We start from the raw sequence: 23,921 nt of genomic DNA, 5'->3' as shown, positions 1-23,921 counted from the left end.
CAGGCTATAACTAGTAATTTGATTTTAATCAATAACAGGCTGTCAATCCATAATTAGTATATGATGTAATAACTAAAATTGTCGAAATCAAAACTTACTCTTCTCAGAAACCAGGAGAAAAACAACAGTAGTAAGCAGGAAAAAAAGCCATTTGAAAAGTTATAGGATTTCAAAGGGGAACGAATTCCCCTTTTTAAAGGTGTGGTTAGTATCATCAGCATTTTCTATTTGACTGAGTATGCACTGTCTGTTAGACACCACCCTTGTTCATAGTAATGATGGTGAAACTGACAAAAGTTTTCTATTCTAAACATGTATGCTTACTTTGGTGCATACCATAAACTACATAATGTGTAAATTGTAAAGTGATCTTCTAGCATAAACTCTTACATTTAAAATTATCTTTTAGTGGAATAAAAATTCTCATTTCAAATTCCAGGATAGTTATTAGATGGTTTATATATAAATAAGAGTAAAAATTCTTCTCTAGTGAAATGTCTCTGACCTATGGATGTATCAAAACTTTAATTCGTTATTTAAATGAGGACAGGAATGGGAAACTTAGTACTTTGGCTTGAGAGGGTAATTTTATCTAATGATTACATACCGATGACATGATATTGGGAATGTAACTGCATAATACTGTAGTGGATCTGGAAATGACCATAATTTAAATTGGGCAATTTCAGGTCTAGCGTGTTTTTAGTGAGTACCAAAAAAGTGCCTAAATGTTTAGTAAAGCTTCTTTATCAACTCATTCAAATTAGCAAATATTGTGTGGCTTCTGTGTTCTTCAAACTGACCTTGTCTTGGAGAGGGAGTATTGTTATAAAAATAATTTTGTTAAACTGTTACATTGCTTCTGATTTTTCCTTTTTCAAAATGACATGACATTCATCTTTATGTGTGTAGCTTTTTGTTTAGGATCACTTGCCCAAAGTGGCAGGGCTAGGTGATGTGCAGTTTTCTGGCATTTGATTTGCGTTATCATTTTGCCGCCTCAATGGCTGTTTCAATTTACCTGCCACTGGAGGTGCTTGACATGACAGTTTCTTCAAGTTTGGATCTTATAATTTAAAAGCATTTATTCTAATCCAAGGCTAAAAAATGATATTTTAACTGGTATCTTTTATTATGGGAATGGGATTCTTTTTCAAATATTTCTTTATCAATATTATTCAGTTACTTTTAGATGAAAATGTAATGATATCCTTAATTTCACGAAGTTTTCTTAATTTTTTAGCATAATTGATATTCTAGAATCAAACCATTGGGTTAGGTAGTCTTCATATTGTCTAGACTGATCTAGAGAATGTGATTAAAATTTTAGAAGAATTCAACTTAAAATCATTCTGGAGGGCCGGCCCCGTGGCTTAGTGGTTAAGTGCGCGCGCTCTGCTGCTGGTGGCCCGGGTTCGGATCCCAGGCGTGCACCCTCGCACCGCTTCTCCGGCCGTGCTGAGGCCTCGTCTCACATACAGCAACTAGAAGGATGTGCAGCTATGACATACAACTATCCACTGGGGCTTTGGGGGAAAAAATAAATAAATAAATAAAATTATAAAAAAAAATCATTCTGGAGTTTTTTTTTTCCAAATTACTTCAGTGTTTTTGCATGTAGCGTTTACTGTTTATGCTGCCTGCTTTTTATAGTCATCATAATTTTAACATTGGTACAATAGCATTTATGTCAGCTTTATGACGTATCTAAATTTTAGGAATAACTTGAAGACTGAGGGGTTGTTAGATGAAATGTATAAGATCACTGTGAAAAACTACCCAGGAACATAAATACTACTTATCTTCTAGAAGTTGCCTTCTCCAGAGCAATGGTCCATGAAGGGTTATGTGCCCCAGGGTGTCAAAGATGAACCATTGCAGTGCAGGAAGCAGATCCTAGAACTTGGAATATTTTGCCTGAGTGTAAAAGAAAAACAAAAGTCCTTAGCATTCCTAATATTTATGGTTTTAGTCTAGCACCTTCCATCTGTGTGTCAAATTACATCTAGTATATCAGATACATGTGAGGAATTCTGAGAGAAGAATGAGAGGTAGGTAGTGGCAAGGTCACTTGTCTCCTTTGTGCTGGCATTTTAGGCATGGCTGGTTAAATAGACTGAGAGATTACATTATCTTCGATAGTGGAATTCTGGCAATACTTGGTAACAAGTGACCATAAACATCTTTCCTACCACCCAGAGATTTGTACGTTCTATAATGATGCAGTACTTAAACGAGTTGTCAAACCAAAGACATTGTATCTTTTTCTTTTTCAAAAACACAAATATTCCTCATTCAGTAACCTTTCACGTGAAGACAAGTGTCTGTCGGGACATATTTAGCAGGTTCTTACCTAGCAGATATATGTGAAAAAATAAACACATCCTGTCCTTTTGAGATAAAGGGGACATTTGAATGAGTGAGAAAGTAATCAGCAGAGGAAAAGTGCACTATGGACTGAGCATTTTTGAAATGATTGTTTGAAAATGTTTCCCTTATTGTATAATTTTATCACCAAAATTCATATGTGTATCTTCTTTTTTCTTTTTGTTTTTTTAAAAACTCATTTCTGTGCACACATCCAAACTTAAATACAGATCTTATTAACCTTGATTAAAAATCTTTGAAATAGTTTTAGTAGGTTTTAGACCAAATTTTCAAAAATAAACAAAGGAGACACCTTCCAAGATGTCAAGGCAGATGGAAATTTACTAGAAGAATTTCGAGGAAAAACCTTTGCATAATTGGTAAGTGGGATTTAAAAATGTACGTCATGATTTAGTAAATGCAGCTAATGGTGTACTTCCTTTTGGAACAGTGACTCTTTCTCAGCTAGGGCAATCATTAAAACCAAGAATGGAGGTAAACTGACTTAAATCCACTCTTTCAAATGGCTGTGTCGTGAAATAACCAAGATTTTAAAAAATAAAGCAGATTGAATCACATTGTGTTCTCAAAAATAATATTTTATCTTTACCTCATCCTATTTTAGGTTTTATTTTTGTATTTTACGGTATGCATTTTAGTGCAGTAATACTGGTATTTAACTTACACATATATACATGCATGCATCATACATACATACTTGGGAGTGCAATGCCCAGATTTCATACTGAGAGAGATGTGTCTTCAAAAAGTTTGTAGATCATTGTTCTAGAAAGCCTTCCCTGACCCTCCTTAATGCACCTATAACAGTAACAGGGCCCTAGCAAAACTTGTCAATCACCATTTTACTTGCCAGCTCTCCCTTTGACTCCTTGGAGGGGACCATTTAATGAGATTGTATTAAGCGTCTGACACAATGTGCGTGGGATCCATAATAATGAATGGGACAGTTATGGTCCTTGCTCTCCAGAATCCTTGGGAATAGTCAGGAAGACAAATGCTAGACAAGGACACTGAATGAAGATTTATCTAATTGCAGTTGTAAATAAGTGTTCATAGGAAATCACAGAGGACGGTGAGATTAGTCGTATGTGAAGACCTTAAGGCCAAAGGAACTGAAAAGGATAGTTTGGCTAAAGGAAAGTGAGATTCAAGGAAAATAATGGTCAGGGCTTTGTAAAAACTCCCCAAGTGCCTAGCAGTGTGCCATGTACACTGTATTGAGTCCCACACAGGGGCTCAGTAATTCTTTGTAAATAAACGGATAGAGGGGTCTCAGATTGATGGCTCAGCGTTTTCTTTGACCCACACAATGTTTTTAAGTTTTAAAATTTAAACTGGAAAAAAAAAATCATTCTCCAGTTTGCTACAACTAACTCTTAATTCATACTGTTTTAAACCTGTATCCTTACCCATTTGTGTTATCTGCCTAAAGGCTAGATACATTTACCTTTACTACCTTCTGTAGAGGATAAAGATATGCCATACTTCATGGACAGTGAGCTGTTTACTAATAAAAGATTATTTAGGGGCCAGCCCAGTGGCATAGTGGTTAAGTTTGGCATGCTCCACTTTGGCAGCCCGGGTTCGTGGGTTCTGATCCCAGGCATGGAGCTACGTCACTCATCAAGCCGACGAGGACACTTGATACAAAATAGAGGAGAATGGGCATAGATGTTAGTTCAGGGCCACTCTTCCTCAAGCAAAAAGAGGAAGATTCGCAACAGGTATTAGCTCAGGGCCCAATCTTCCTCACCAAGAAAAAAAAAAAGATTATCTTGAGTTCTACTAGTGATTAATGTACAAATTAAAGTATATATCTTAAAGACTATATGGATATTTTATAATGCTTAGTGTAATATTGAAAACCTGTTTCTGTTTCAGCATTATTGGGAAAGTTCACAATATATAGATTGTCAGGGTAATAATTTGAAAATGTCAAGCAAGTAAATTTATAATTTATCAAGTACCCAATTATCAATTAAGACTCATATGATGGAAATGGGCTGTTTGTTTTTCTTTTGGGGGGGGAGTGTTTTTTTGTGTGTGAGTGTGAAATTTTTGTTGTACATTATTGTTTATCAGTCACCATATAAATGCATCCCTCCACCCCTTGTGCCCACCCTCTACCCCCCTTGCCCCTGGTAACCACCCAACAGTTCTCTCTGTGTGTTGGTTTATCTTCAACATATGAGTGAAATCATGCAGTGTTTGTCTTTCTCTTTCTGGCTTATTTCGCTTAACATAGTACCCTCCAGGTCTATCCATGTTGTTGCAAATGGGACGATTTTGTCTTTTTTTATGGCTGAATAGTATTCCATGTTATATGTATACCACATCTTCTTTATCCAGTCATCAGTTGAGGGATACTTGGGTTGCTTCCATGTCTTGGCTATAGTGAATAATGCTGTGATGAACATAGGGGTGCATAAGCCTCTTTGGATTGTTGATTTCAGGTTTGTTGGGTCGATACCCAGTAGTGGGATTGCTGGATCATAAGGTATTTCTATTTTTAATTTTTTGAGGAATCTCCATACTGTTTTCCATAGAGGCTGTGCCAGTTTGCATTCCCACCAGCAGTGAATTAGGGTTCCCATTTCTCCACAGCCTCTCCAGCATTTGTTGTTTTTTGTCTTGGTGATTATAGCCATTCTGATGGGTATAAGATGATATCTTAGTGTGGTTTTGATTTGCATTTCCCTGATAATTAGTGATGTTGAGCATCTTTTCATGTGCCTATTGGCTATCTGTATATCTTCTTTGGAGAATTGTCCATTTCCTCTGCCCATTTTTTGATTGGGTTGTTTGTTTTTTTTTTGTTGTTCAGTTGCGTGAGTTCTTTATATATTATGGAGATTAATCCCTTGTCAGATATATGGTTTGCAAATATTTTTCCCCAGCTGGTGGGTTCCCTATTCATTTTGATCCTGGTTTCATTTGCCTTGTAGAAGCTCTTTAATCTGATGAAGTCCCACTTGTTTATTTTTTCTTTTGTTTCCCTTGTCTGAGTAGACGTGGAATTTGAAAAGATTCCTTTATGGCCGATGACGAATAGTGTACTACCTATATTTTCCTCCAGGAGTTTTTATAGTTTCAAGTCTCACTTTCAGGTCTTTGATCCATTTTGAGTTAATTTTTGTGTTTGGCAGAAGAAGATGGTCTACTTTCATTCTTTTGCAAGTGGCTGTCCAGTTTTCCCAGCACCATTTATTGAAGAGACTTTCCTTTCTCCGTTATATGTTCTTAGCTCCTTTGTCAAAGATTAGCTGCCCGTAGATGTGAGGTTTTACTTCTGGGCTTTCAATTCTGTTGCATTGATCTGTGTGTCTGTTTTTGTACCAGTACCATGCTGTTTTAATTACTATCGCTTTGTAGTATGTTTTGAAGTCAGAGATTGTGATGCCTCCAGCTTTGTTCTATTATATTCCATATGATGGAAATGGGCTGTTTCTTTTTCTTTTAATTAGTTCCCTTTTTATCCTTGATCTTAATTCCTCTCACAAAGACAGTAGAAAAAGTTATCTAAACGCTTACTGAAATCTGGATCTGCTAATATTCTATCTTTCTTTCTTTGGAGTGTTCTTTATTCCTATCTTATACTTCTGAGATTACATCAAACAGGAAGCTGCATGTTTAAATGTGACTTTACCTGTGGGCTGATTAGAGTGGATGATTTGCAAAGATAGGATGGTGCTGGTTATATTTAGGATATCTGTTCTTTCCACATTATGAGTTTGTCCTTTAAGAATATTTGGGACAACAGAAAAGGCCTAAGCAGCTGCTGTTATACCCGCAAGCTGTGCATTAGTGTCTTGGGGAAAAGAAGACAGTAATTAAAAGAAATCTGGATGAGGCTGCTGATCAAAAAATAGAGAAATAAAAGCCCTCCCTCTTCTCTCCTAAGTTACTAGCAAGTAATTGGCTGTACTTGACCCTTTATCTGACCTGGCAAGGGCAAAGCCTAAGTTTTATTTTCTTAAAGCCTCAGAGGAGCCTTTTTTGGAAGCTGCATAGTTATTTCAAAGTTGGAAAAAATAATAGGTTCCTGTGGAAATTTATGAAAAGAAAACATTTTTGTTGACTTCCTTCTCAAAACCGGTGATTGATAGAGGGGACACGGTTTGGGAACATACTTTGAAAGCAAAGTGGCAAGAGATGAGGCTAGAAAGGTAAGCAGGGGACCGAGCCTTCAGGCCTTCCATGATGTTTGGATTTCATTCTAAGTGCAGTAAGCAGCTTTTGAGGATATCAGCTGGTGAGTTCTGCAAGCTGTAATGAAGTTTGCAAATCTGCCACACATTTCCTCACTACAGACCTGAAATAAGATCCTTTCCTTCCTTTTGCTACCTAATGAAATCCTACTTATCCTTTAAGATAAAGTTTAAATTTCCCTTCTCCAGTGAAGGAGGGAGTTTGCAGATTTACAGAAATGAGATCATGAAGCTGAAGAGAGAGGTTGGTACTGAAAACAGACGTTTTAGATTCTTCTGCATAGTGCAGAAGTAGGTAAGAGTAGAGAAGAAAGAGAAGACTGCAAAGGAACAGTACAAGCAGTGGAGAGTCTGTGATAGTCTATGAACTCATAAGCATGAACGAATAGATTGGGGAGTAGCAAGGATAGGCTGACTGAGGTTGGATAGCATAAATTGATGGTGGAAAATGTTCTAGTTTATTGTAAAATATACATAACATAAAATTGACCATTTTAGCCATTTTTAAGTGTATAGTTCTGTGGCATTAGTACATTCCCATTGTTCTACCATCATCACCACCATCCATCTCTAGAACTCTTTCATCTTTCCCAACTGAAATTCTGTACCGTTAAATAGTTGGAATAATAGTTTACTTGCAATACATGGCAACTTTGGCCATGTATTGGCCTTACAGGTGGCCTAGAACCTTACAGGTGGACATTGTTATGTAGATATAGATGAAAGGAGTGCAGGTAAAGGACACTAAACTGCTAGAGAAAGCACTTACTTGTAAAGAGTGACTGTTGGGAGGTGAGTGAGGCAGCAGGACTGTGATAATAAGGAGGGATTGAGCAAAGAGAAATGAACATCTGTGTGTCCCGCGTGGTATTAAGTGCTTTGTATATGTTCTTTAATGAAGCTGTTATGGGAGCTAAGAATGGATTCATTCCAGAGTTTAGAGTAGGAATGGTAGAAATCTAGGTGGTGGCAAGATGAGAAATGTAGAATTTGAAATCTCAGAGTTAACTGCTTGATGAAGTGAATGTGATTTACTTACAGGAAATATGTACCTCCTCCAGTGTTAGGGTAGTTACCTGGCATTGATCAAGTGGAATCCAAAGATGTTCTGTAAAAATAATAATGGTCATAATTAAAGAAACACCATATTTATCAATTAACTTTGTTTCTGCTTTGAATTTAGATAATATCAGTTACCTGGGATTAGTACAAAAGCAAAATTAGATAAAAGGCATGCCAGACAGAGAAAAGAGTGGACCATGCTGGGGGGAGACGCCAAAAGAGAAGAATATCACCAACTTAAACTGTGTTTAGGGTTGAGCTGTGTATGTGAACATATGAAATAAGTGGTGTGATGCAGGAAATCCACACAGATAAGGTCAGACAGGCTATAAATAGGGGCATGAGGGTCAATTCAATAATTTAGGTTAGGAAAGAGTGTTTTCGTTCTCTGGGATTATATATTTTTTATTAGAAGAGAATTACTAAAGTCAGATGATGTTTCAGATACAAGGTTTCTTCTCCTAAACCATATCCCTAAAATATGTAAACTATCCCTATCCATATGCCATTAGAAAGATGTGGAGCTTTCCATGGGCTTCTCAAGTAGAAGAGTAATGGAATTGAGTTAGAACCCAGAATGGCCAGCAGTTTAATCTAGGATTGTGTTGTCATCCATCCAGAAACCCTAGTTTGAGGAGTACTGTCTACGTTGGGACTTGAACTGCATATCTAAAGAATTAATATGAAACACTTACAATAAATTAAAAAAAAAAAAGAATAGAGATTCAGGGATAATAGGCTTGCTTTGAAGATCTGTATAAAAATAGTTTGGTACAAAAATATTCAAGCAACAGGATTTACTTGGCATGTATTCAAGAATTTGCAGGCCTCACTTCATTAAGGCTCACAGACATGCAAAATGGAAATTATGCATCAATTGGTTGGTTTTTCAAATTAAAACTTGTTTTTTTAAGCCAACAAAGGGATCATTTTAATACCAAATTGTTATTTGATTTTATTAGATTGTTATTAGAAGACTAAAGAGTGCAAAATGGGTTAAGATTCAGATTAGTTTCCTTCTATGAAAATGGAGATTGCCTGCCAGTTTAATATTGGAAAATCAGTTTGAAGATTTTACTCCTTAGTTGATAACTGAAGGTCAAAAGTACTTCAATTACTTTTTCCTACTCCTTGTTCTATCTGAACAAAGTGAAATCCTAACATTCACTTGATATAATTGTCTTGTTATTTTTTTGCTGATATATGTTTATTAGTAAATAACTATTAAAGCCAACTTTGCCATTAGTATGTTGAAGTTTTCATTTATATGATAGATGATGTGCCAGGTAGCTTTAAATAAAAATGCTAGGCCAGACAACTTAGTCCCCCCTCACCTTTTTTTAAACATTATAGATTAATACATTTTAATTCAGGAAACACAGGTTGCATGGTAAAATTTTTTAGATCATTTCTATTAGAATTGGTAAGCTATTGAAAATAATACAGGTAGCCTTTAATAAAAAGTAAACTAAGTTCAATATAATGAAAAAGCAAGTGGTTATGAAATACCATGTAAATGTTTGACAGAACTTTCTGAGTTCCTTACTCTATAGAATTTGTAAAGAAATAACCTCTCTATAAGGAGAAGAAGCCTTAAGAGCCTGGTGACAGCCCATTAAGTCTTCAGTGCACAGGGTATTTTGTGAATAGCTGTGAGTTGGTTAGCATGGATTTTAGATATTTTTTAGGACTGATATAACAAATAATCTTACTAAATTATCTAAACATTTATTTGAAAAGTCCTTTTAAATATACTATCATAAATTTCAATGTTCACAAATGGACTTTGTGTGGCTAATTAGGTCACTTTTGAATTTTTCAAAGTTTTTTAAAATCACACGAAACAAAATGAACCAGTGATTATCTCTACTATTGATGATGATGAGAAAGGCAATGGATGTACCAAAAATGATTTAATTTTGAGTTTACGCTATCCAAGACAAACCATCCATTTCATAGCCTTTTGCTTTTTTAAAGAATAAATTTTTTTATTTGCTCCTTAATTTTTTAAAATTAAGGGATAATTTATATACAGCAAAATTCACCCTCTCTAGGGTACAATTCTGAGTTTAGATAAATGCATACAGTCATGTAACCACCACCACGATGAAGATAGAGAATAGTCCTATCACCTTCGAAAATTCCACCGGGCCCTTTTGTAATCAGTCAGTCTCTTCCCACACCACCAGCCCCTGCAACCTCAAATCTATTTTCTGTCCCTATAGACTTACCATTTCCAGAATGTCATATGGAATCATACATATGTAGCCTTTTAAATCAGTTTCTTTCTAATGTACGTACGAGTGTCCTTAGTTCATTCTTTGTTATTGCTGAGTGTTACGCCATTGTATGGATTTACCACAGTGTGCTTATCCATTCACTAATTGAAGGACAATTCGGTGTTTTCCAGCTTTTGGTGATTATGGATAAAGCCTCTGTAAACATTCATGTACAGGTTTTTGTGTGAATGTAAGGATTCATTTTACTTGGGTAAGTCCCTAGGAGTGTGATGACTGGGTTATATGGAAGTGCATGTTTAACTTTATGAGAAACTGCCATGGCTGCTATTGGGCAGCTTAGAATTTAGTTACAAGTTTGTGGCAGATGCCGAATATAATTGCAGATTATCCACTTGTGGACAGTGAGAGTCAATGATAATAGTTATATTTTATTTTAATTATCACTTCCTGGTTGCAAATCATGTTTTGGTTTTCTGGTTTTCACCTATGTATAAAGATTCAAAAGTGGATTAAGGGCCAGCCTCGGTGGTCTAGTGGTTAAAGTTTAGTGTGCTCCACTTTGGCGGCCCGGATTCGGTTCCCGGGTGTGGAACCACACCACTCATCTGTCAGTGGCCACGCTGTGGTGGCAGCTCACATTAAAAAACAGGAGGAAGATTGGCAACAGATGTTAGCCCAGGGCAAATCTTCCCCAGGAAAAAAAAAAGATTCAAAAGTGGATTCCATTATATCTTTTTTTTTTTTTTTTTGTGAGGAAGATCAGCCCTGAGCTAACATCCGTGCTAGTCCTCCTCTTTTTGCTGAGGAAGACCGGCTCTGAGCTAACAGCTATTGCCAATCCTCCTCCTTTTTTTTCCCCAAAGCCCCAGTAGATAGTTGTATGTCATAGTTGCACATCCTTCTAGTTGCTGTATGTGGGATGCGGCCTCAGCATGGCCAGAGAAGTGGTGCGTTGGTGCGCGCCCAGGATCCGAACCCAGGCCGCCAGTGGAGCGTGTGCACTTAACCACTAAGCCACCAGGCCAGCCCCATTATATCTTTTTTTAAAAACCATTTTTTTTATTTATTTATTTTTGCTGAGGAAGATTAGCCCTGAGCTAACATCCTCTACTTTGTATATGGGACGCTGCCACAGCATGGCTCACGAGTGGTGTGGGGCCATGCCCGGGATCTGAACCCATGAACCTGGGCCGCTGAAGCAGAACGTGCCAAACTTAAGCACTACACCCTGGGGCTGGCCCCTTTATTTTTTATTTTTTTGGTGAGGAAGATTGGCCCTGAGCTAACATCTGTTGCCAGTCTTCCTCTTTTTTTTTTTTTGGCTTGAGGGAGATTGTCCCTGAGCTAACATCCATGGCAGTCTTCCTCTATTTTGTATGTGGGACATCACCACAGCATGGCTTGTTGAGCGGTGTGTAAGTTCACACCTGGGATCCGAACCCTTGTACCCCAGGCCACTGAAGCGGAGTGCACAAACTTAACCACTATGCCACTGGGCCGGCCCCCAATTATATCTTAAGTTATTGTACAGAGGTGAATTTAATTTCTTAAAGATTGTCATTTTACTAGGGTTACTGGCCAAGATTTTTAACCTCTGAAACCTAGTTTTCTCTTCTGCAAAATGGTAATAAATTATTATTCCTTACCTTACCTGTATTAATCTTTTTGCAGAAGAGTGACTGTCTTCTGTAAAATAGTGATACATTATTATTACCTTAAAGTGAGGATTTAATGCTGCATGGAAAGTGGTTAACAGCACCTGGCACTAAGTAAATTTTAGCTACAAAAAACGAAAAGGTATTTGTTTGAAAACCAAACCTGAGATTGTAATTTAAACATTGCTATCAAAGCTTAGGAACCACAGAAGTTGGGGCATTTTTATGACAGAGAAACATTCTGTTTTTTACATTACTGAAATTTGCCAAGGCTTAGTGGTCTTGGAATCAAATCTAAACAGTTTTCCTGCTACGGTGAAATTTAAACACATGGGTGGAGTTTGTGAAGGAAATAGACAATTCAGGTTTCTTCTGTTTCTTTGACTCCTTTTCTCTGTGTTTTAATTGTCTATTCTTTTTAGACTAGTTATAAAACCCATTCATGCCTAATATGCAAGCAAATTTCTTTTATTAAGAGTTATCAGGTCGATAACTCCCACTTCCTGATGAGCAGGTAGAAGTTCTGTAAGTCCCATTTGAATGTATATGTGAGTCCCTCATATCTCATCCTGAGCCTTGCCCCCCTGCCCTGACATTAAGCAATTCCTTTTTTTTTTTTTTTTTTGCTGGGAAACAGTCACCCTGAGCTAACATCTGTTGCCAATCTTCCTCTCTCTCTCTCTTTTTTTTCCCTCCCGAAAGCCATGGTACATAGTTGTATATTCCAGTTGTAAGTCTTTATAGTTCTATGTGAGCCACCACCACAGCATGGCCACTGACGGACAGGTGGTGTGGTTTAGCACCTGGGAACCGAACCTGGGCTGCTGAAGAAGAGTGGAACTTTAACTACTAGGCCATCAGGGCTGGCTCAGCAATTCCTTTTCATTGTTAGTGCCATCGAGTCTGTTCTGACTCCTAGTGGCCCTGTATACAACAGCAGAACCCTGCCCTGTCTTTTTTGCCATCCTCTCACCTTCTGGTGCTATATCAGACAATGCTGCACTGCTATGCAAGGGGTTTTCTTGGCCAATTTTTTTTTCGGAAGTGGGTGGCCAGGTCCTTCTTCCTAGTCTGTCTTAGTCTGGAAGCTCCGCTGAAACCTGTCCACCATGGGTGACCCTGCTGGTATTTGAAATACCGGTGGCGTAGCTTTCAGCATCACAGCAACATGCAGCTGTCACTGTATGACAACTAACAAGCAGGTGCAGTTGAGCCAGAGCTTTAGGCCGTCAGTGAGTGTGTCGAGACTCCAGACAGGAAGTCACTGCCCCGATGGTTCTCCAAGTGTGGTCCCTGAAGTGCAGTCCCAGACCAGCAGTGTCAGCGTCACCTGGGAGCTTGTTAGAAATGCAAATTCTGGGGCTCCTCCACAGACTGGTTGAATTCAACTCTGGAGATGGAACCAGGCACTGTGCGTTTTCAAACGCCGCCCAGGTGACCTGATGCACACTACAGTGTGAGAACTGCTGCATCTGGACACAGTGGAGGATGGCAGGGGTTATCTTCAACCAGGAGGGTGCTTCGCTAGCCTGTTACTTCATCGTGATTTTATAAATATTTTAATTGACATTTTCTAGTTTTTCGGGCTATGAGACATTTTTACAGTACTGATTAAATGATATAAGCTTGTAAAGATATATAAAAATGAGTAATAAATATTTTACCAGTCAAACAGTGTTCTGAAATACCATGTGAAACTTGGTTTCCTTAGAAAATTTATGAGTAGTATTTATTCAGTCTGCACTATTTATTCACCAAGATCAATGAGCGCTGCTAAAATGGAAAGTCGTAAGTGGCAAGATAGCATTTGAGATAATTCAAATTAACGTTTTAACATCTTCAGCCTGTGACTCCTACATCTGTAATCTCTTTGGTCCAGGGCATGGACCCAGTTAAAGTGGAAACAAACTGTTTTCATGTTGGCTTTTTTAGAGCATTACTAATCGTTAAGGAATTAGTTTATAAACCGTCCTATTCCCAAATGTATTTCTGGTGCATTTGAGCTTCCATGTGCCTCCGTTGTTGTTTATTTTACCGTAATAAATAGAAGTCTCTCCATCCTCATATACTTGGTCTTGTGAAAAACACTGTAGCAGCCCTTCCTCTGGGAGGTGTGGCATATTATGCATGAGGTTGTCTTTGAGCAGTAAGGTCTAAGAATGCCTTGAAGTAAACAGTGCACCGATCAGAGCTCCTGGCTGATCTCTGTGATCTCCAGTCTACCAGAGGCTTTAAAGCCAGGAGTGAGATTTGTCACATGAACTTTAGAAGAATAGAGCCAAATTTTTTTTTATCAAACCAAAGTAGACTAATTATCATATGTGAAATCATGTCCACTGACCAAGGTAAGTGGTTTCATTTTCTGGTGTATCTTTCTCCTGTTTTTTTTTTCAGTGTGTGTGGGTCCTTTTATAGTACAGCCGAGGGACATAAAAGTGGTAGAGTTTGGTTTTGTTTTAAAGTTAAGAATAAGGTTTACATTATTTTTCAACTTTAACATTAAAATATGAACTATATTCGTGGTTTTTGGCTCTTCCCGGAGGCGGCTTCTGGGTTAGCAAAATACAAATTTATTTAATAGTTCTCTTTCTCTGACTCATCCTTACTAACATTAGAAAAGTTTGAAAATTCAGTCACTGAGGGATGGAATGCAGAGAAAGAAATCAAGTTTTCTTTTGTTTCTTCCATTTTTGGTGTGAACAAAGCTAAGAAATGTTTACCACCAATCCTTTTCTAGTGCTGCATGGAGCACTATTCTGTTCAAACAAACAAATCCTCACCATCCCAGTTGTCTTCTTTTAGCAAAGTTCAGGGGAGTGCTCATTACTTGTGTTTCCATATAAGACAACATTGTAGAGATAGGCGTGGATTTTGTTGTTGTTGTTAATGATATTAAGCTACTCTTTTTCCCTCCAATACTCGAGAGTGTGTATTAATGAGAAATTGATTCTTTCAAAGAGGAATGAAATTCTCCTGTGTGGTAGAAATGTAATCATGTGACAGGAAATTTCTGCTAAAAATATTTTTTAAAATTGAAATGGGTTTGTTTGGTATAGCTGTTTTCCTGTTGTTTCTGCATGGATATGTACCTTCCTGAGGAACGTCTCATACTGCTAAACAAGATGAGCTGAACCTTCAAGCAGGCAGCCTTCGTAGTTACCAAGATTCTCTTTCTTGTGGTGTCGCTCCTTCTTTCTTGTGGTGTCATTCCTTTCTTCTTTTGGCCTCCGTGGAGCTTGCACGGAGTGTGGAAGCCCAAGGGTGGGGTTGGTCGTGGTCCTGCCGTCGGGAAGTTGAGGCTCCTGCAGCAGCTGCACAGCCTGGGCTGGCTCTGTTCCCAGGTTCTAGTAGTCGCTAGAGATGGAGTAGCCCGGTCCATGCCTGCCCCAGCTTCCTCCCTCAACCAGGCAGAAGCCTCAGTTCCTTTGTACAAACGGTTCCACTATTCTTGCATAAAGTGTGAGGTTTGTGTGATCTCTCCATGGTTTACCATTGCACTCTAAATATGAAAATTTTTTTAAAAGTAGCGAAAGGGAAGTATATTCTTTCTCCATCGAAGTTCTCTCTTTGCCTGAAACAGCTTCTGTCCCTTCTCAGTCCATCTTCAAACAGTTAGGGATGATTGGAGAGAGTTGGTGTTCCCTCCTGGCAGGCAGCTCTCAAATGGAGAGAGAACTGCTACTAGCATTTTCTGCTGTAATGGACAACTCCCTGTAGTGAGTGGCCACTACAATTATGTGGGCTGTACAAGTTCCTTTTAAGGTTTTAAACTGAAGAGAAGTAATGTAGCACTTCCTGCCCACACTACTGGGTTATTTTATTGCTATTAAGTTGTCTAAGAAAAATTTTAAATATGCATATTTAATGTACATATTATTTGTAAAAGTTTATCTTTTTTTATTGACTTGAAGAAACTTTTAAAAACTTATGCTTGTAGGCAAACTCACGTGAAAATAGAAAAGTGAAAAATGGAGTGTGATGAATGACTCAATAAGAAGTATTCAGTCTTTGCAGAGATGATAATATGGTCTTCATTTGATATTCATCCAAACTATATGTAACTTAAATTGCAATCCAAGATTAAGATTTAAATTTGACCAACTCTGCTTAGACACTAGAACACCATTGTTCAAAAAATAAAAAGGCCTTTTCCTAGGTGCTTAGAGATCTATCCATCTCCACCCCATTTCTGATCTATCCTCTGATAATCATCTTTAGTCTCTGTGCTCTTTTTTCTTTATAAAATGGGTAGCTAATTTTTATTGGCCTGAAATATAGTTTTAAACATCTTCACCCTGATTTAAATATGTTCTCTGACTTATCTCCTACCACAGTACCTGCTAAGCCCTGTTAGATCAGATCCTTCTGAGGTTTTTTCCCTCTGCTTATTGACCCAGGGTCTGTAGTTGGTTGGTCATGTGTTGAAGGAGGCAGAAGGAAAATGTCTATGAGAAGAAAAATAATGTTAGTCATGGAATTTGGTCATTCTACATGGTGGTTATTATTATTATTTTTTTTTTTAAAGATTTTATTTATTTATTTTTTCCCCCAAAGCCCCAGTAGATAGTTGTATGTCATGGCTGCACATCCTTCTAGTTGCTGTATGTGGGACGCGGCCTCAGCATGGCCGGAGAAGCGGTGCGTCGGTGCGCGCCCGGGATCCGAACCCAGGCCGCCAGCAGGGGAGCGCGCGCACTTAACCGCTAAGCCACGGGGCCGGCCCGTACGTGGTGGTTATTAAACCTTAGTCTGGGAATATATATATATGGGCCGGCCCTGACCTCAGTGACAAAGACACTCCCTGCTCATTCTTATCTGTCCACACATTGTCTTCCTTATTTCTCTTTGAATACAACTATGCTCCTACATTAGGACTTTTGTAGTTTTATCCTTTGCTTGGAATGCTAATCCTCCAAATATTTGTGTATTTCACTCCCTTCATGTCTCTACTCAACTGTCACCTGATCAGGGAAGCCTTCGTTGAACTCCCTCACCCAACAGCACCCTTTCTCTCCTTTATTCAGCTTTGTTTTCTTCATCGCACTTTATACTGTCTAGCATGTGTTATAAATGCTTTTTCTCTTGCGTGGTTCACTGCTGTATCTCTAGGGTCTAGAAAAACAACTGATATATACTGGGTGTGTCACCAATATTAGATGAGTGAAAGAATACATTTTCAATATTGATATGACCTTTTCTATTAGGAAACTTAAAGCTAACTGAGCAGGAATACTAAGAAGTTAATAAGTTATAAATATTTATGGTGTTCTTCATTTCCTTCCTGCAATTCTCTTTTATAGGGTAAATATTCTGCTTACTAGTTTCTGGTCTACCTTTTTAAGCAGAATCTGAGTAATGAGTTTCTTCCCGTTGGAAGTCTGAGAGGCCAAGTTGATCACGATTATAAAGAACGGGTGGAGTGGGTAGTGAGACTGGAGCCTACGGATGGACTCAATAAATGATTTTGGACTATGAATTACAGGACTCTGTTGGGAGAGAGGAAATAGATGGGAGAAGTTTTGGGGTGTGAGACCAAGAAATTTGGGGAACAGTTTGTCTGCATGGAGAAAATTGTGGTAAGATGAGAGAATATTTAAGATGTTTTGCTATGTATTAAGGGTGTATGTCCCCCTTCTTTTGTTTTTCTTGGTTTTTTCCCCCTGCATTTAAGGCATTTAACTCTTTGAATCTCTTCTGTAGGAGGGAGATAGGAAAAGAAAGAAGATAGAATAAAATGTAACAATCTAGAAATGTTTCCTCTTAGTAGTTTTTGTAAGGCTTGATTTGAAGGAGTAGAAATTAGTGTATAAATTAAAGTGTGAGAATTATTTATGTATTTATACTTCATGTAGTTTCCAAATTCATCTGGATAATTGCAAATTGATCTACATTTTAAAATCTGTAATCAGCAGTTAAATTCTATGAACTGTTATTTGCTATATGGTAATATATTTATCTGAATAATAAAGATGACACATTATTAGATCATCTGACTTAGAAATATGAAATATATTTTGAGTATAGTAAAAAGAAATATATAAAGGTTGAAAATAATTTTATTTGTGATTTTGTAAATGTAAGCCCCCTAATGACTATTGAACTGGTGGAGTTACCAATTTATATGGAATATCATCAGTTTTTCTCTTTTAACATTGCCCAATAAAATTTTTTTCTTGATTTAGAGCATAAAAACAGCAAAATAGTGAATTAAAAAAATTGAGCAAAGAAGATATTTTCTATACCCCTTTAGTCTAAAATTCCTTATTTAGATACAAGAGAATGGTAACGAGACATGCTTAGAGATGGGAAATATAACTGTATTCACTAGACTCAATCCTAAAAACATTTTCATACTCCTGCCTTTAACGAAGTGTGTCTGTCTCCATCATAGACATCTAAAAGCAGTGACTGTGCATGACAAATGTCAGAGTATAGGCACAAAATACATGTTGGGAGAATAGAAAAGGAGGAGCGACTGGCTGTTTGATTCAAGGGAATTTCCTGAAAAAAAGTTGACATTGGAACTAGATTAATGTGTTTAAAGAAAGACTATTGAGATAAGAGACCCAACATATGCAAAAACATACAGAGACATATGAAAAGAGTGTAATGTATTCCGGGAATGGAGAAGATAGGAATGTGGCTAGACCATTAGGGTGCATGGCTGGGAGTAGATAGATATGAAGCCTTTACAGGTGGATTGATGTCTGATGGTGAAGGGTCCTTTATGCAAATGAGTTTTTTCCTATGGGTCTTCCAGTCCCATTAAAGGATTTTAAGCAAGGAAGCAATAAGATTGGTTTCAGCATTGAATAAATAAAATAGTAAAACTTTTTCTTTGTAGGAGCAATCATATTAGACATAACTAAACGTGACTTACATAATGCAGTTTTAAAATTCAGAATTAGAAAAGTGGTTATATTTGGTGAATTGGCTTATTTTTCTTCCTAACTTCCTCCCTCTGTCAGCCAGAAAAAAATATAGGAAATAATAGATAAGCTAGATGCAGTATTTGCTTTTTAAGTTTTGCATGATTGAAACAATCCCCTGCACTGTTAGAAGCTGAACACATAATGCTATTGTGCTCCTGGTCTAGAATCTAGCCAGGGAAAAAATACGAGGCCTGCTGGAGTGATTACACAGGAAGGAGTAAGAAAAGCAAATATCTGACTTTGTAAGCTGTTAAATATTAAATTTTTAGTAAAGTGGGATTTATATTAATGTTTGTCTTAAAAGAGAGAGTATCAAAAAGGAGAATTGGGATAGATTAGAGATTGTCACCCAGCCCTTTTTAGAAAGCCACCTACTTTGTCAGATATGTTTTTTAAAATTGCCGCTAGAAATAGTGGCAGTAGAAGCCACAAATGGAAGCTTTTGAGGTCTGCATCTCCCTACCTATGATCTGTACCTAAGCAATGACACCAGAGCAGTAAAAATGTCTCTAATTTATGAGGAAGTTAAATAACTTTCTCACGGTCACAAAGTAAATAATAATCTTGTCAAAATTTTGACTTTTCAACTTCTAGTTTGACAAATTCACCTGTTTTCTCCTAGGGGGAAAAATGCACTTCCCAGATGGATGTAGCCTTGCTTCTCACAGCAGGTCTGGCTGATCCTGGCCATGGATTATGGTGATAGTATTCGTGTTTATTTTTTATTTTTATTTTTTTGTGAGGAAGATCAGCTAACATCCATGCCAATCCTCCTCTTTTTGCTGAGGAAGACCGGCTGTGAGCTAACATCTACTGCCAATCCTCCTCCTTTTTGTTTCCCCAAAGCCCCAGTAGATAGTTGTGTGTCATAGTTGCACATCCTTCTAGTTGCTGTACGCAGGACACGGCCTCAGCATGGCCAGACAAGCGGTGCATCGGTGCGCGTCCAGGATTTGAACCCTGGCCGCCAGCAGCGGAACACGCGCGCTTAACTGCTAAGCCATGGGGCTGGCCCTAGTATTCGTGTTTAAAATAAGTATCTTTTGGGGTGAAGGACTGGCTGACCCTAAGGAGCTTTTCCTACTTGGTAGATTTCATTTTATTCCTTGTTGCCATGAAGCTAAATTTAGATTTGAAAAGTGAATGAGCAGTGTCAGTAACTGCGGAACAAAGTGTTGGAGGGCAGTGGGCTGAGGGTGGAAGTCAGCCAGTGATTTTAAGTAGCAATGTTCAGTAGGCAGACGCTCACAGAAGTTAGTTTACACGGAGTGTTAGGCTGCTATGTTTTAGCTGCTGACAATCGAGTTTAGAGAAATCAAGTTCAGAAAAATAAACCAGAAAAGTAGGTAGAAAATTAATGAAAATCAGCAAGGTCAGGAAGGATTTGCTTTTCCCTTTTGTGAACAGAAACAGTAGTCTGTTCTTGGTGGCTTGTGATTGAGATAATGAAAAACAGTTCTGTTTGGTTTTAGCAACAACCTGTCAAACCTTATGAAACATTGGCCAGTTAGACTTTCTTCTCCTCTCTGGACCTGCAGATAAATTTATTGTGAATAAATGGAAAATAGTTTGGCAGTGGGTAGAAGGAAGAAGAAAAGCCATGGTTTTAGTTAATGTATAAACCAGACATCTTGAATAAATGAGTTGGCTATAGATCTTAGGGAAAAAACTGTCTTTTACCCTTGAAGTTCTTTTCTTACATCTGTTTTTATTTCTTTCAGAGTTTATGAAGTCAATAAAAATTTTTAATTTTATTGTTTCAGAAGTCTCTCCTTAGAGAGAGAGCTTTCCATACTCTCCATCAGCCAAAAATTATCTCCCTCTTAAATTCTCAAGGCTCCCAATTGGTAGCTTTTCATATAGTAAACTGGGAAATGCCTAGGTTTTTTTCAGTAGTGAATTCAAAAATAGGATAATCTTACTTCACCTACCACATGGTGAAGAGGGCCTCACCCGTGACAAGTAAGTATTGGCTGACTTAAACAAGAGTCAACTGATGCTGTGAGTCTAAATCGTTTCTATTAAAATTTCACTAAGTCTTCATGGTGTCTGCATTTTATGATATAATTTTGGTGGGACTTGAGCTTAATAGCTTAAAATTATGGAATTCATTTCCTACAGTTTCTACTGCAAATACTAATTTGACCAAAGCCTATTATCATGACACTGGGAATGGTGGTTCTCAACCTTGATTGCCCATTGGAATCACCTCTGGGAGGCTTTAAAACACACTGACACCTGGGTCCCACCCTGTAGAGATTGTGCTTTCATTGGTTTGGGATTCAGCCCAGGTATTGCAGTTTTCTTTTTTAAAGCTCCACAGGTGATTCATGGTTGAGAACCACTGACCAAGAAGCATGACCTGTTGGCTTATTGGTTCACATGTAGTGGATAGCTGGGGAAGGTAATTTTTATTATAAATGTTAGTAAGGTGAGCCAGCCCTGATGGCCTAATGGTTCAAGTTTGGCGTGCTAATGGTTCAAGTTTGGCGTGTTCTGCTTTGGCAGCTCAGGTTCGGTTCATGGGTGCAGAACCACACCACTCATCTGTCAGTAGCCATGCTGTGGTGGCAGCTCACATAGAAGAACTAGAAGGACCTACAACTAGAATATACAGTTATGTACTGGGGCTTTGGGAAGGAAAAAAAAAAAGGGAGAGAGGAAGATGGGCAACAGATGTTAGCTCAGGCTGAATCTTTCCCAGTTAAAAAAAAAAAAGTTAGGAAGGCAACTGAATCAATAGCATACTAGGCATGCAGGATTTAGACCAATAAAAAACTAAAGATCGTACCCTATAACACTGTTATTTTACCAAATACAGCCCAGAGTCATCTGTAAGCCCAGATGTGCTACATCAACTGTACTATGATGCTGCCAGTGAATTCCCTGAAACCTAGAGGTTTTTACTTGCCCAAGGTCATATTGCTAGCTGGGGACAGAACCAAGACTGGAAAATTATAGCACTAATCTGTGGTTTGTTGCCCTATTATTTAGGTCATGGTCTGCAAACTTTTTCTGTAAAGGGCCAGATCATAAATATTTTAGGCTTTGTGGGCCATATAGTTTCTGTTGCAACTACTCAGCTGCCAATTGAGTGAAAAGCATCATACACGATATGTAAAAGAATGAATGTGGCTGTATTCCAATAAAACTTGATTGACAAAAGTAAGTAGTGGACCAAATTTGGCCTGTGAGCTGTGGATTGCAGACCCCTGATTCAGGTGTTTTCGTCTTCCTACTGAGAGACTCACGGGCTGTAGTTTGTGGTCCCCTGACTGAGGGGCATTTTAATCTTCCTACTTGAGAGCAGGTTGAGGATCTTACTGATAGTACACTAAGCACCGCTACTATAGTGCCTGGCACTTACTGGCCTGTTACAGTGCCCTCTATTGCAAGGTGCTTGTTGAATTAATGGATACGTAAAACTCTTGACCTTTTTTCTACTGTCTCCAACCCACCCTTATTACCCGTTCAGTAGGGGAAAAAGTTGGCACATATTCTAACTGTGGAGAAGAAATGTACTTCAGTTTTTTGAACTCTGTGGCAGGTTGTAATTGCTGGGTTTTGGTAAAATTCTTGAAGTGAATAGAGATCTGATTTGCTCTGAGGACATTTATTATTATCCTAACTTCTTAGAGCAGATTTTAAGACATTATTTAAAAACTCAAAGTATTTCTTAAACTTGGTTTTGTCACAACTAAGATGTTGTTAATGATTTAAAGAGTATGTTTAGTTTCTCAAAACAATATTTCAATTCATTTGGATTTAAGATCACTATAGCGCTTGTATGTGGTGAGTGGAGTCTTTGTCAAAATGGAGCAAATGCCGGTGGGTCCTCACAGCCCCAGAAATACTGGAAATACAGGTCTAGATCATGAGCCCATTTCCCTTGCAAAACACAATAGACCTGATAACAGGGCCATCAGTTGTAGAGGAAACAGCAGTGACCTTGGAATCAAAAGCCCTGGTGTGACTTGGCTTTACCACTATTTACCAGCTTTACTTTCTTCAGCTATAATATGCAGATATCTGTCCTACATACCTTTTTTTTTTCATTAAAGTCGTAATAGTTTATAACAGTCCTACATACCTTTTATGGGTGCTGAAGGTGAAATGTGGTATGACGAATGTGAAAGTGCCTTATGAGGTCTTCTTTTCTGATCTCTCCTTCAAGACGTCTGGGTCAGGCATAGCAGAAGCAAAGCTATGTAGCTCAGAGCTAACTAGGACTCCACTAGCATGGTGACCTAAGGGAGTATGCCCATTGGTTTTCAGAGAGGATGTCTAAGAGTCTTTAATGGGGAGGTCTTATCAGCCTCAGCAGAGCAAGGAGATCAGGAATCTGAGGAAGCAAGAAAGCAAGCAAGAGGTTCAAAGCTGAGAAGAGGCAAGAAAGCCTGGAACTCTGCCTTGATCTCTTTAGTTCCCCCAGATCGAGATTCGTGTTCTTCTTATCTTGTATTTCTTAAGTTGGATTGTTTGATACCTGGGTATTTTGAATTTTCTGGCTGCGTACTATTGGCTGAAGTAGAGGTACAGGGTCAGGGCAAATAGCTGTAATATAATAGAGATGTAATCACTCAGTTACCTGCTGAGTAAAAACCAAACGATTTTGAGTTAGAATCCCTGTCCAGAAGGTACTTACCAAATATATGTAAATATGATATCTAATATCAGCCTAGTCACTTAACACCACCTCAGTTTACTCATCTTGGTAATGGACATAAAAATGCCTGCCTTACTTTATCTTATAGGATTCTTTAGAGGAGCAAATGAAATAATGCATATAAAGTGCTTCGTATAGTGCATACTTGGCTCAGAATAAACAGTCAGTATTGTTAGATTTTACTACTACCATTATTACTAATAGTAGTAAGAACAGTCATAGTATTTGCAAGGAAATTCATTGTAAACTGTGGAAATTTTAAAGCACTATTAAATCCCAAGTTATGATTGCTAATATTTTTGTGACATTCTGGATAAATATTTTTGTGCATATGTTACTGAAGGACATGCCTCTTAGCATCAGTGTATCCCTGTCTGAAGCTACGCATTGCACTGCATTTATACAAACTCCTCTTGGTGTCTAGAGAACAAATGAGTTGAGAAAAGGCCATTTTGAAAAGTAGTTGTTTTTTCCAGGTAGCATAGCCTATGCTGATACTCTGTTGGCATATGGGTTGTAAGTCTTCAGGAAGAAATCAAGCTTCTTATCAAAAGGAGTGTTTTGCCTGAATTTGGGGTTTAAACCCACAGGGAGGTATCAGAGCAAAGGAACAGTTGTATCTGTTTGCAACTCAGCAGAATTAAAAGCCAGCGATGTGCTTTTACATTCAGAGATCTTCTGCTTGTCTCCGTGAAATAAAACTCCCTGCATTATTCTACATATTACTATTTTCTACATTGCTAATTATTATAATACTTTACATCCTGTTT

At 38.0% G+C, this 23,921-nt stretch overlaps 1 protein-coding gene across 5 annotated transcripts in view; it reads left to right on the top strand.

The window, feature by feature from the left end:
- Positions 1-23,921, top strand: part of FGD4 (FYVE, RhoGEF and PH domain containing 4) — a 199,599-nt gene that overhangs the window by 96,944 nt on the left and 78,734 nt on the right. The window contains exon 1 of one of the 5 annotated variants that reach the window (XM_004441162.3): positions 13,270-13,898. The exons of the other annotated variants lie outside the window; for them this stretch is intronic. Coding sequence (XP_004441219.1) covers positions 13,811-13,898 — 88 coding nt within the window. The 5' untranslated portion in view covers positions 13,270-13,810. Of the gene's footprint in view, positions 1-13,269; positions 13,899-23,921 lie in introns of those variants that run through there. 5 annotated transcript variants of the gene reach the window in all.

This window comes from Ceratotherium simum, chromosome 17, assembly GCF_057802395.1.
Source record: "Ceratotherium simum simum isolate JZ-2026a chromosome 17, ASM5780239v1, whole genome shotgun sequence".
Lineage (NCBI taxonomy): Eukaryota > Metazoa > Chordata > Mammalia > Perissodactyla > Rhinocerotidae > Ceratotherium > Ceratotherium simum.
This window is presented reverse-complemented; position numbering and strand designations above follow the sequence as displayed.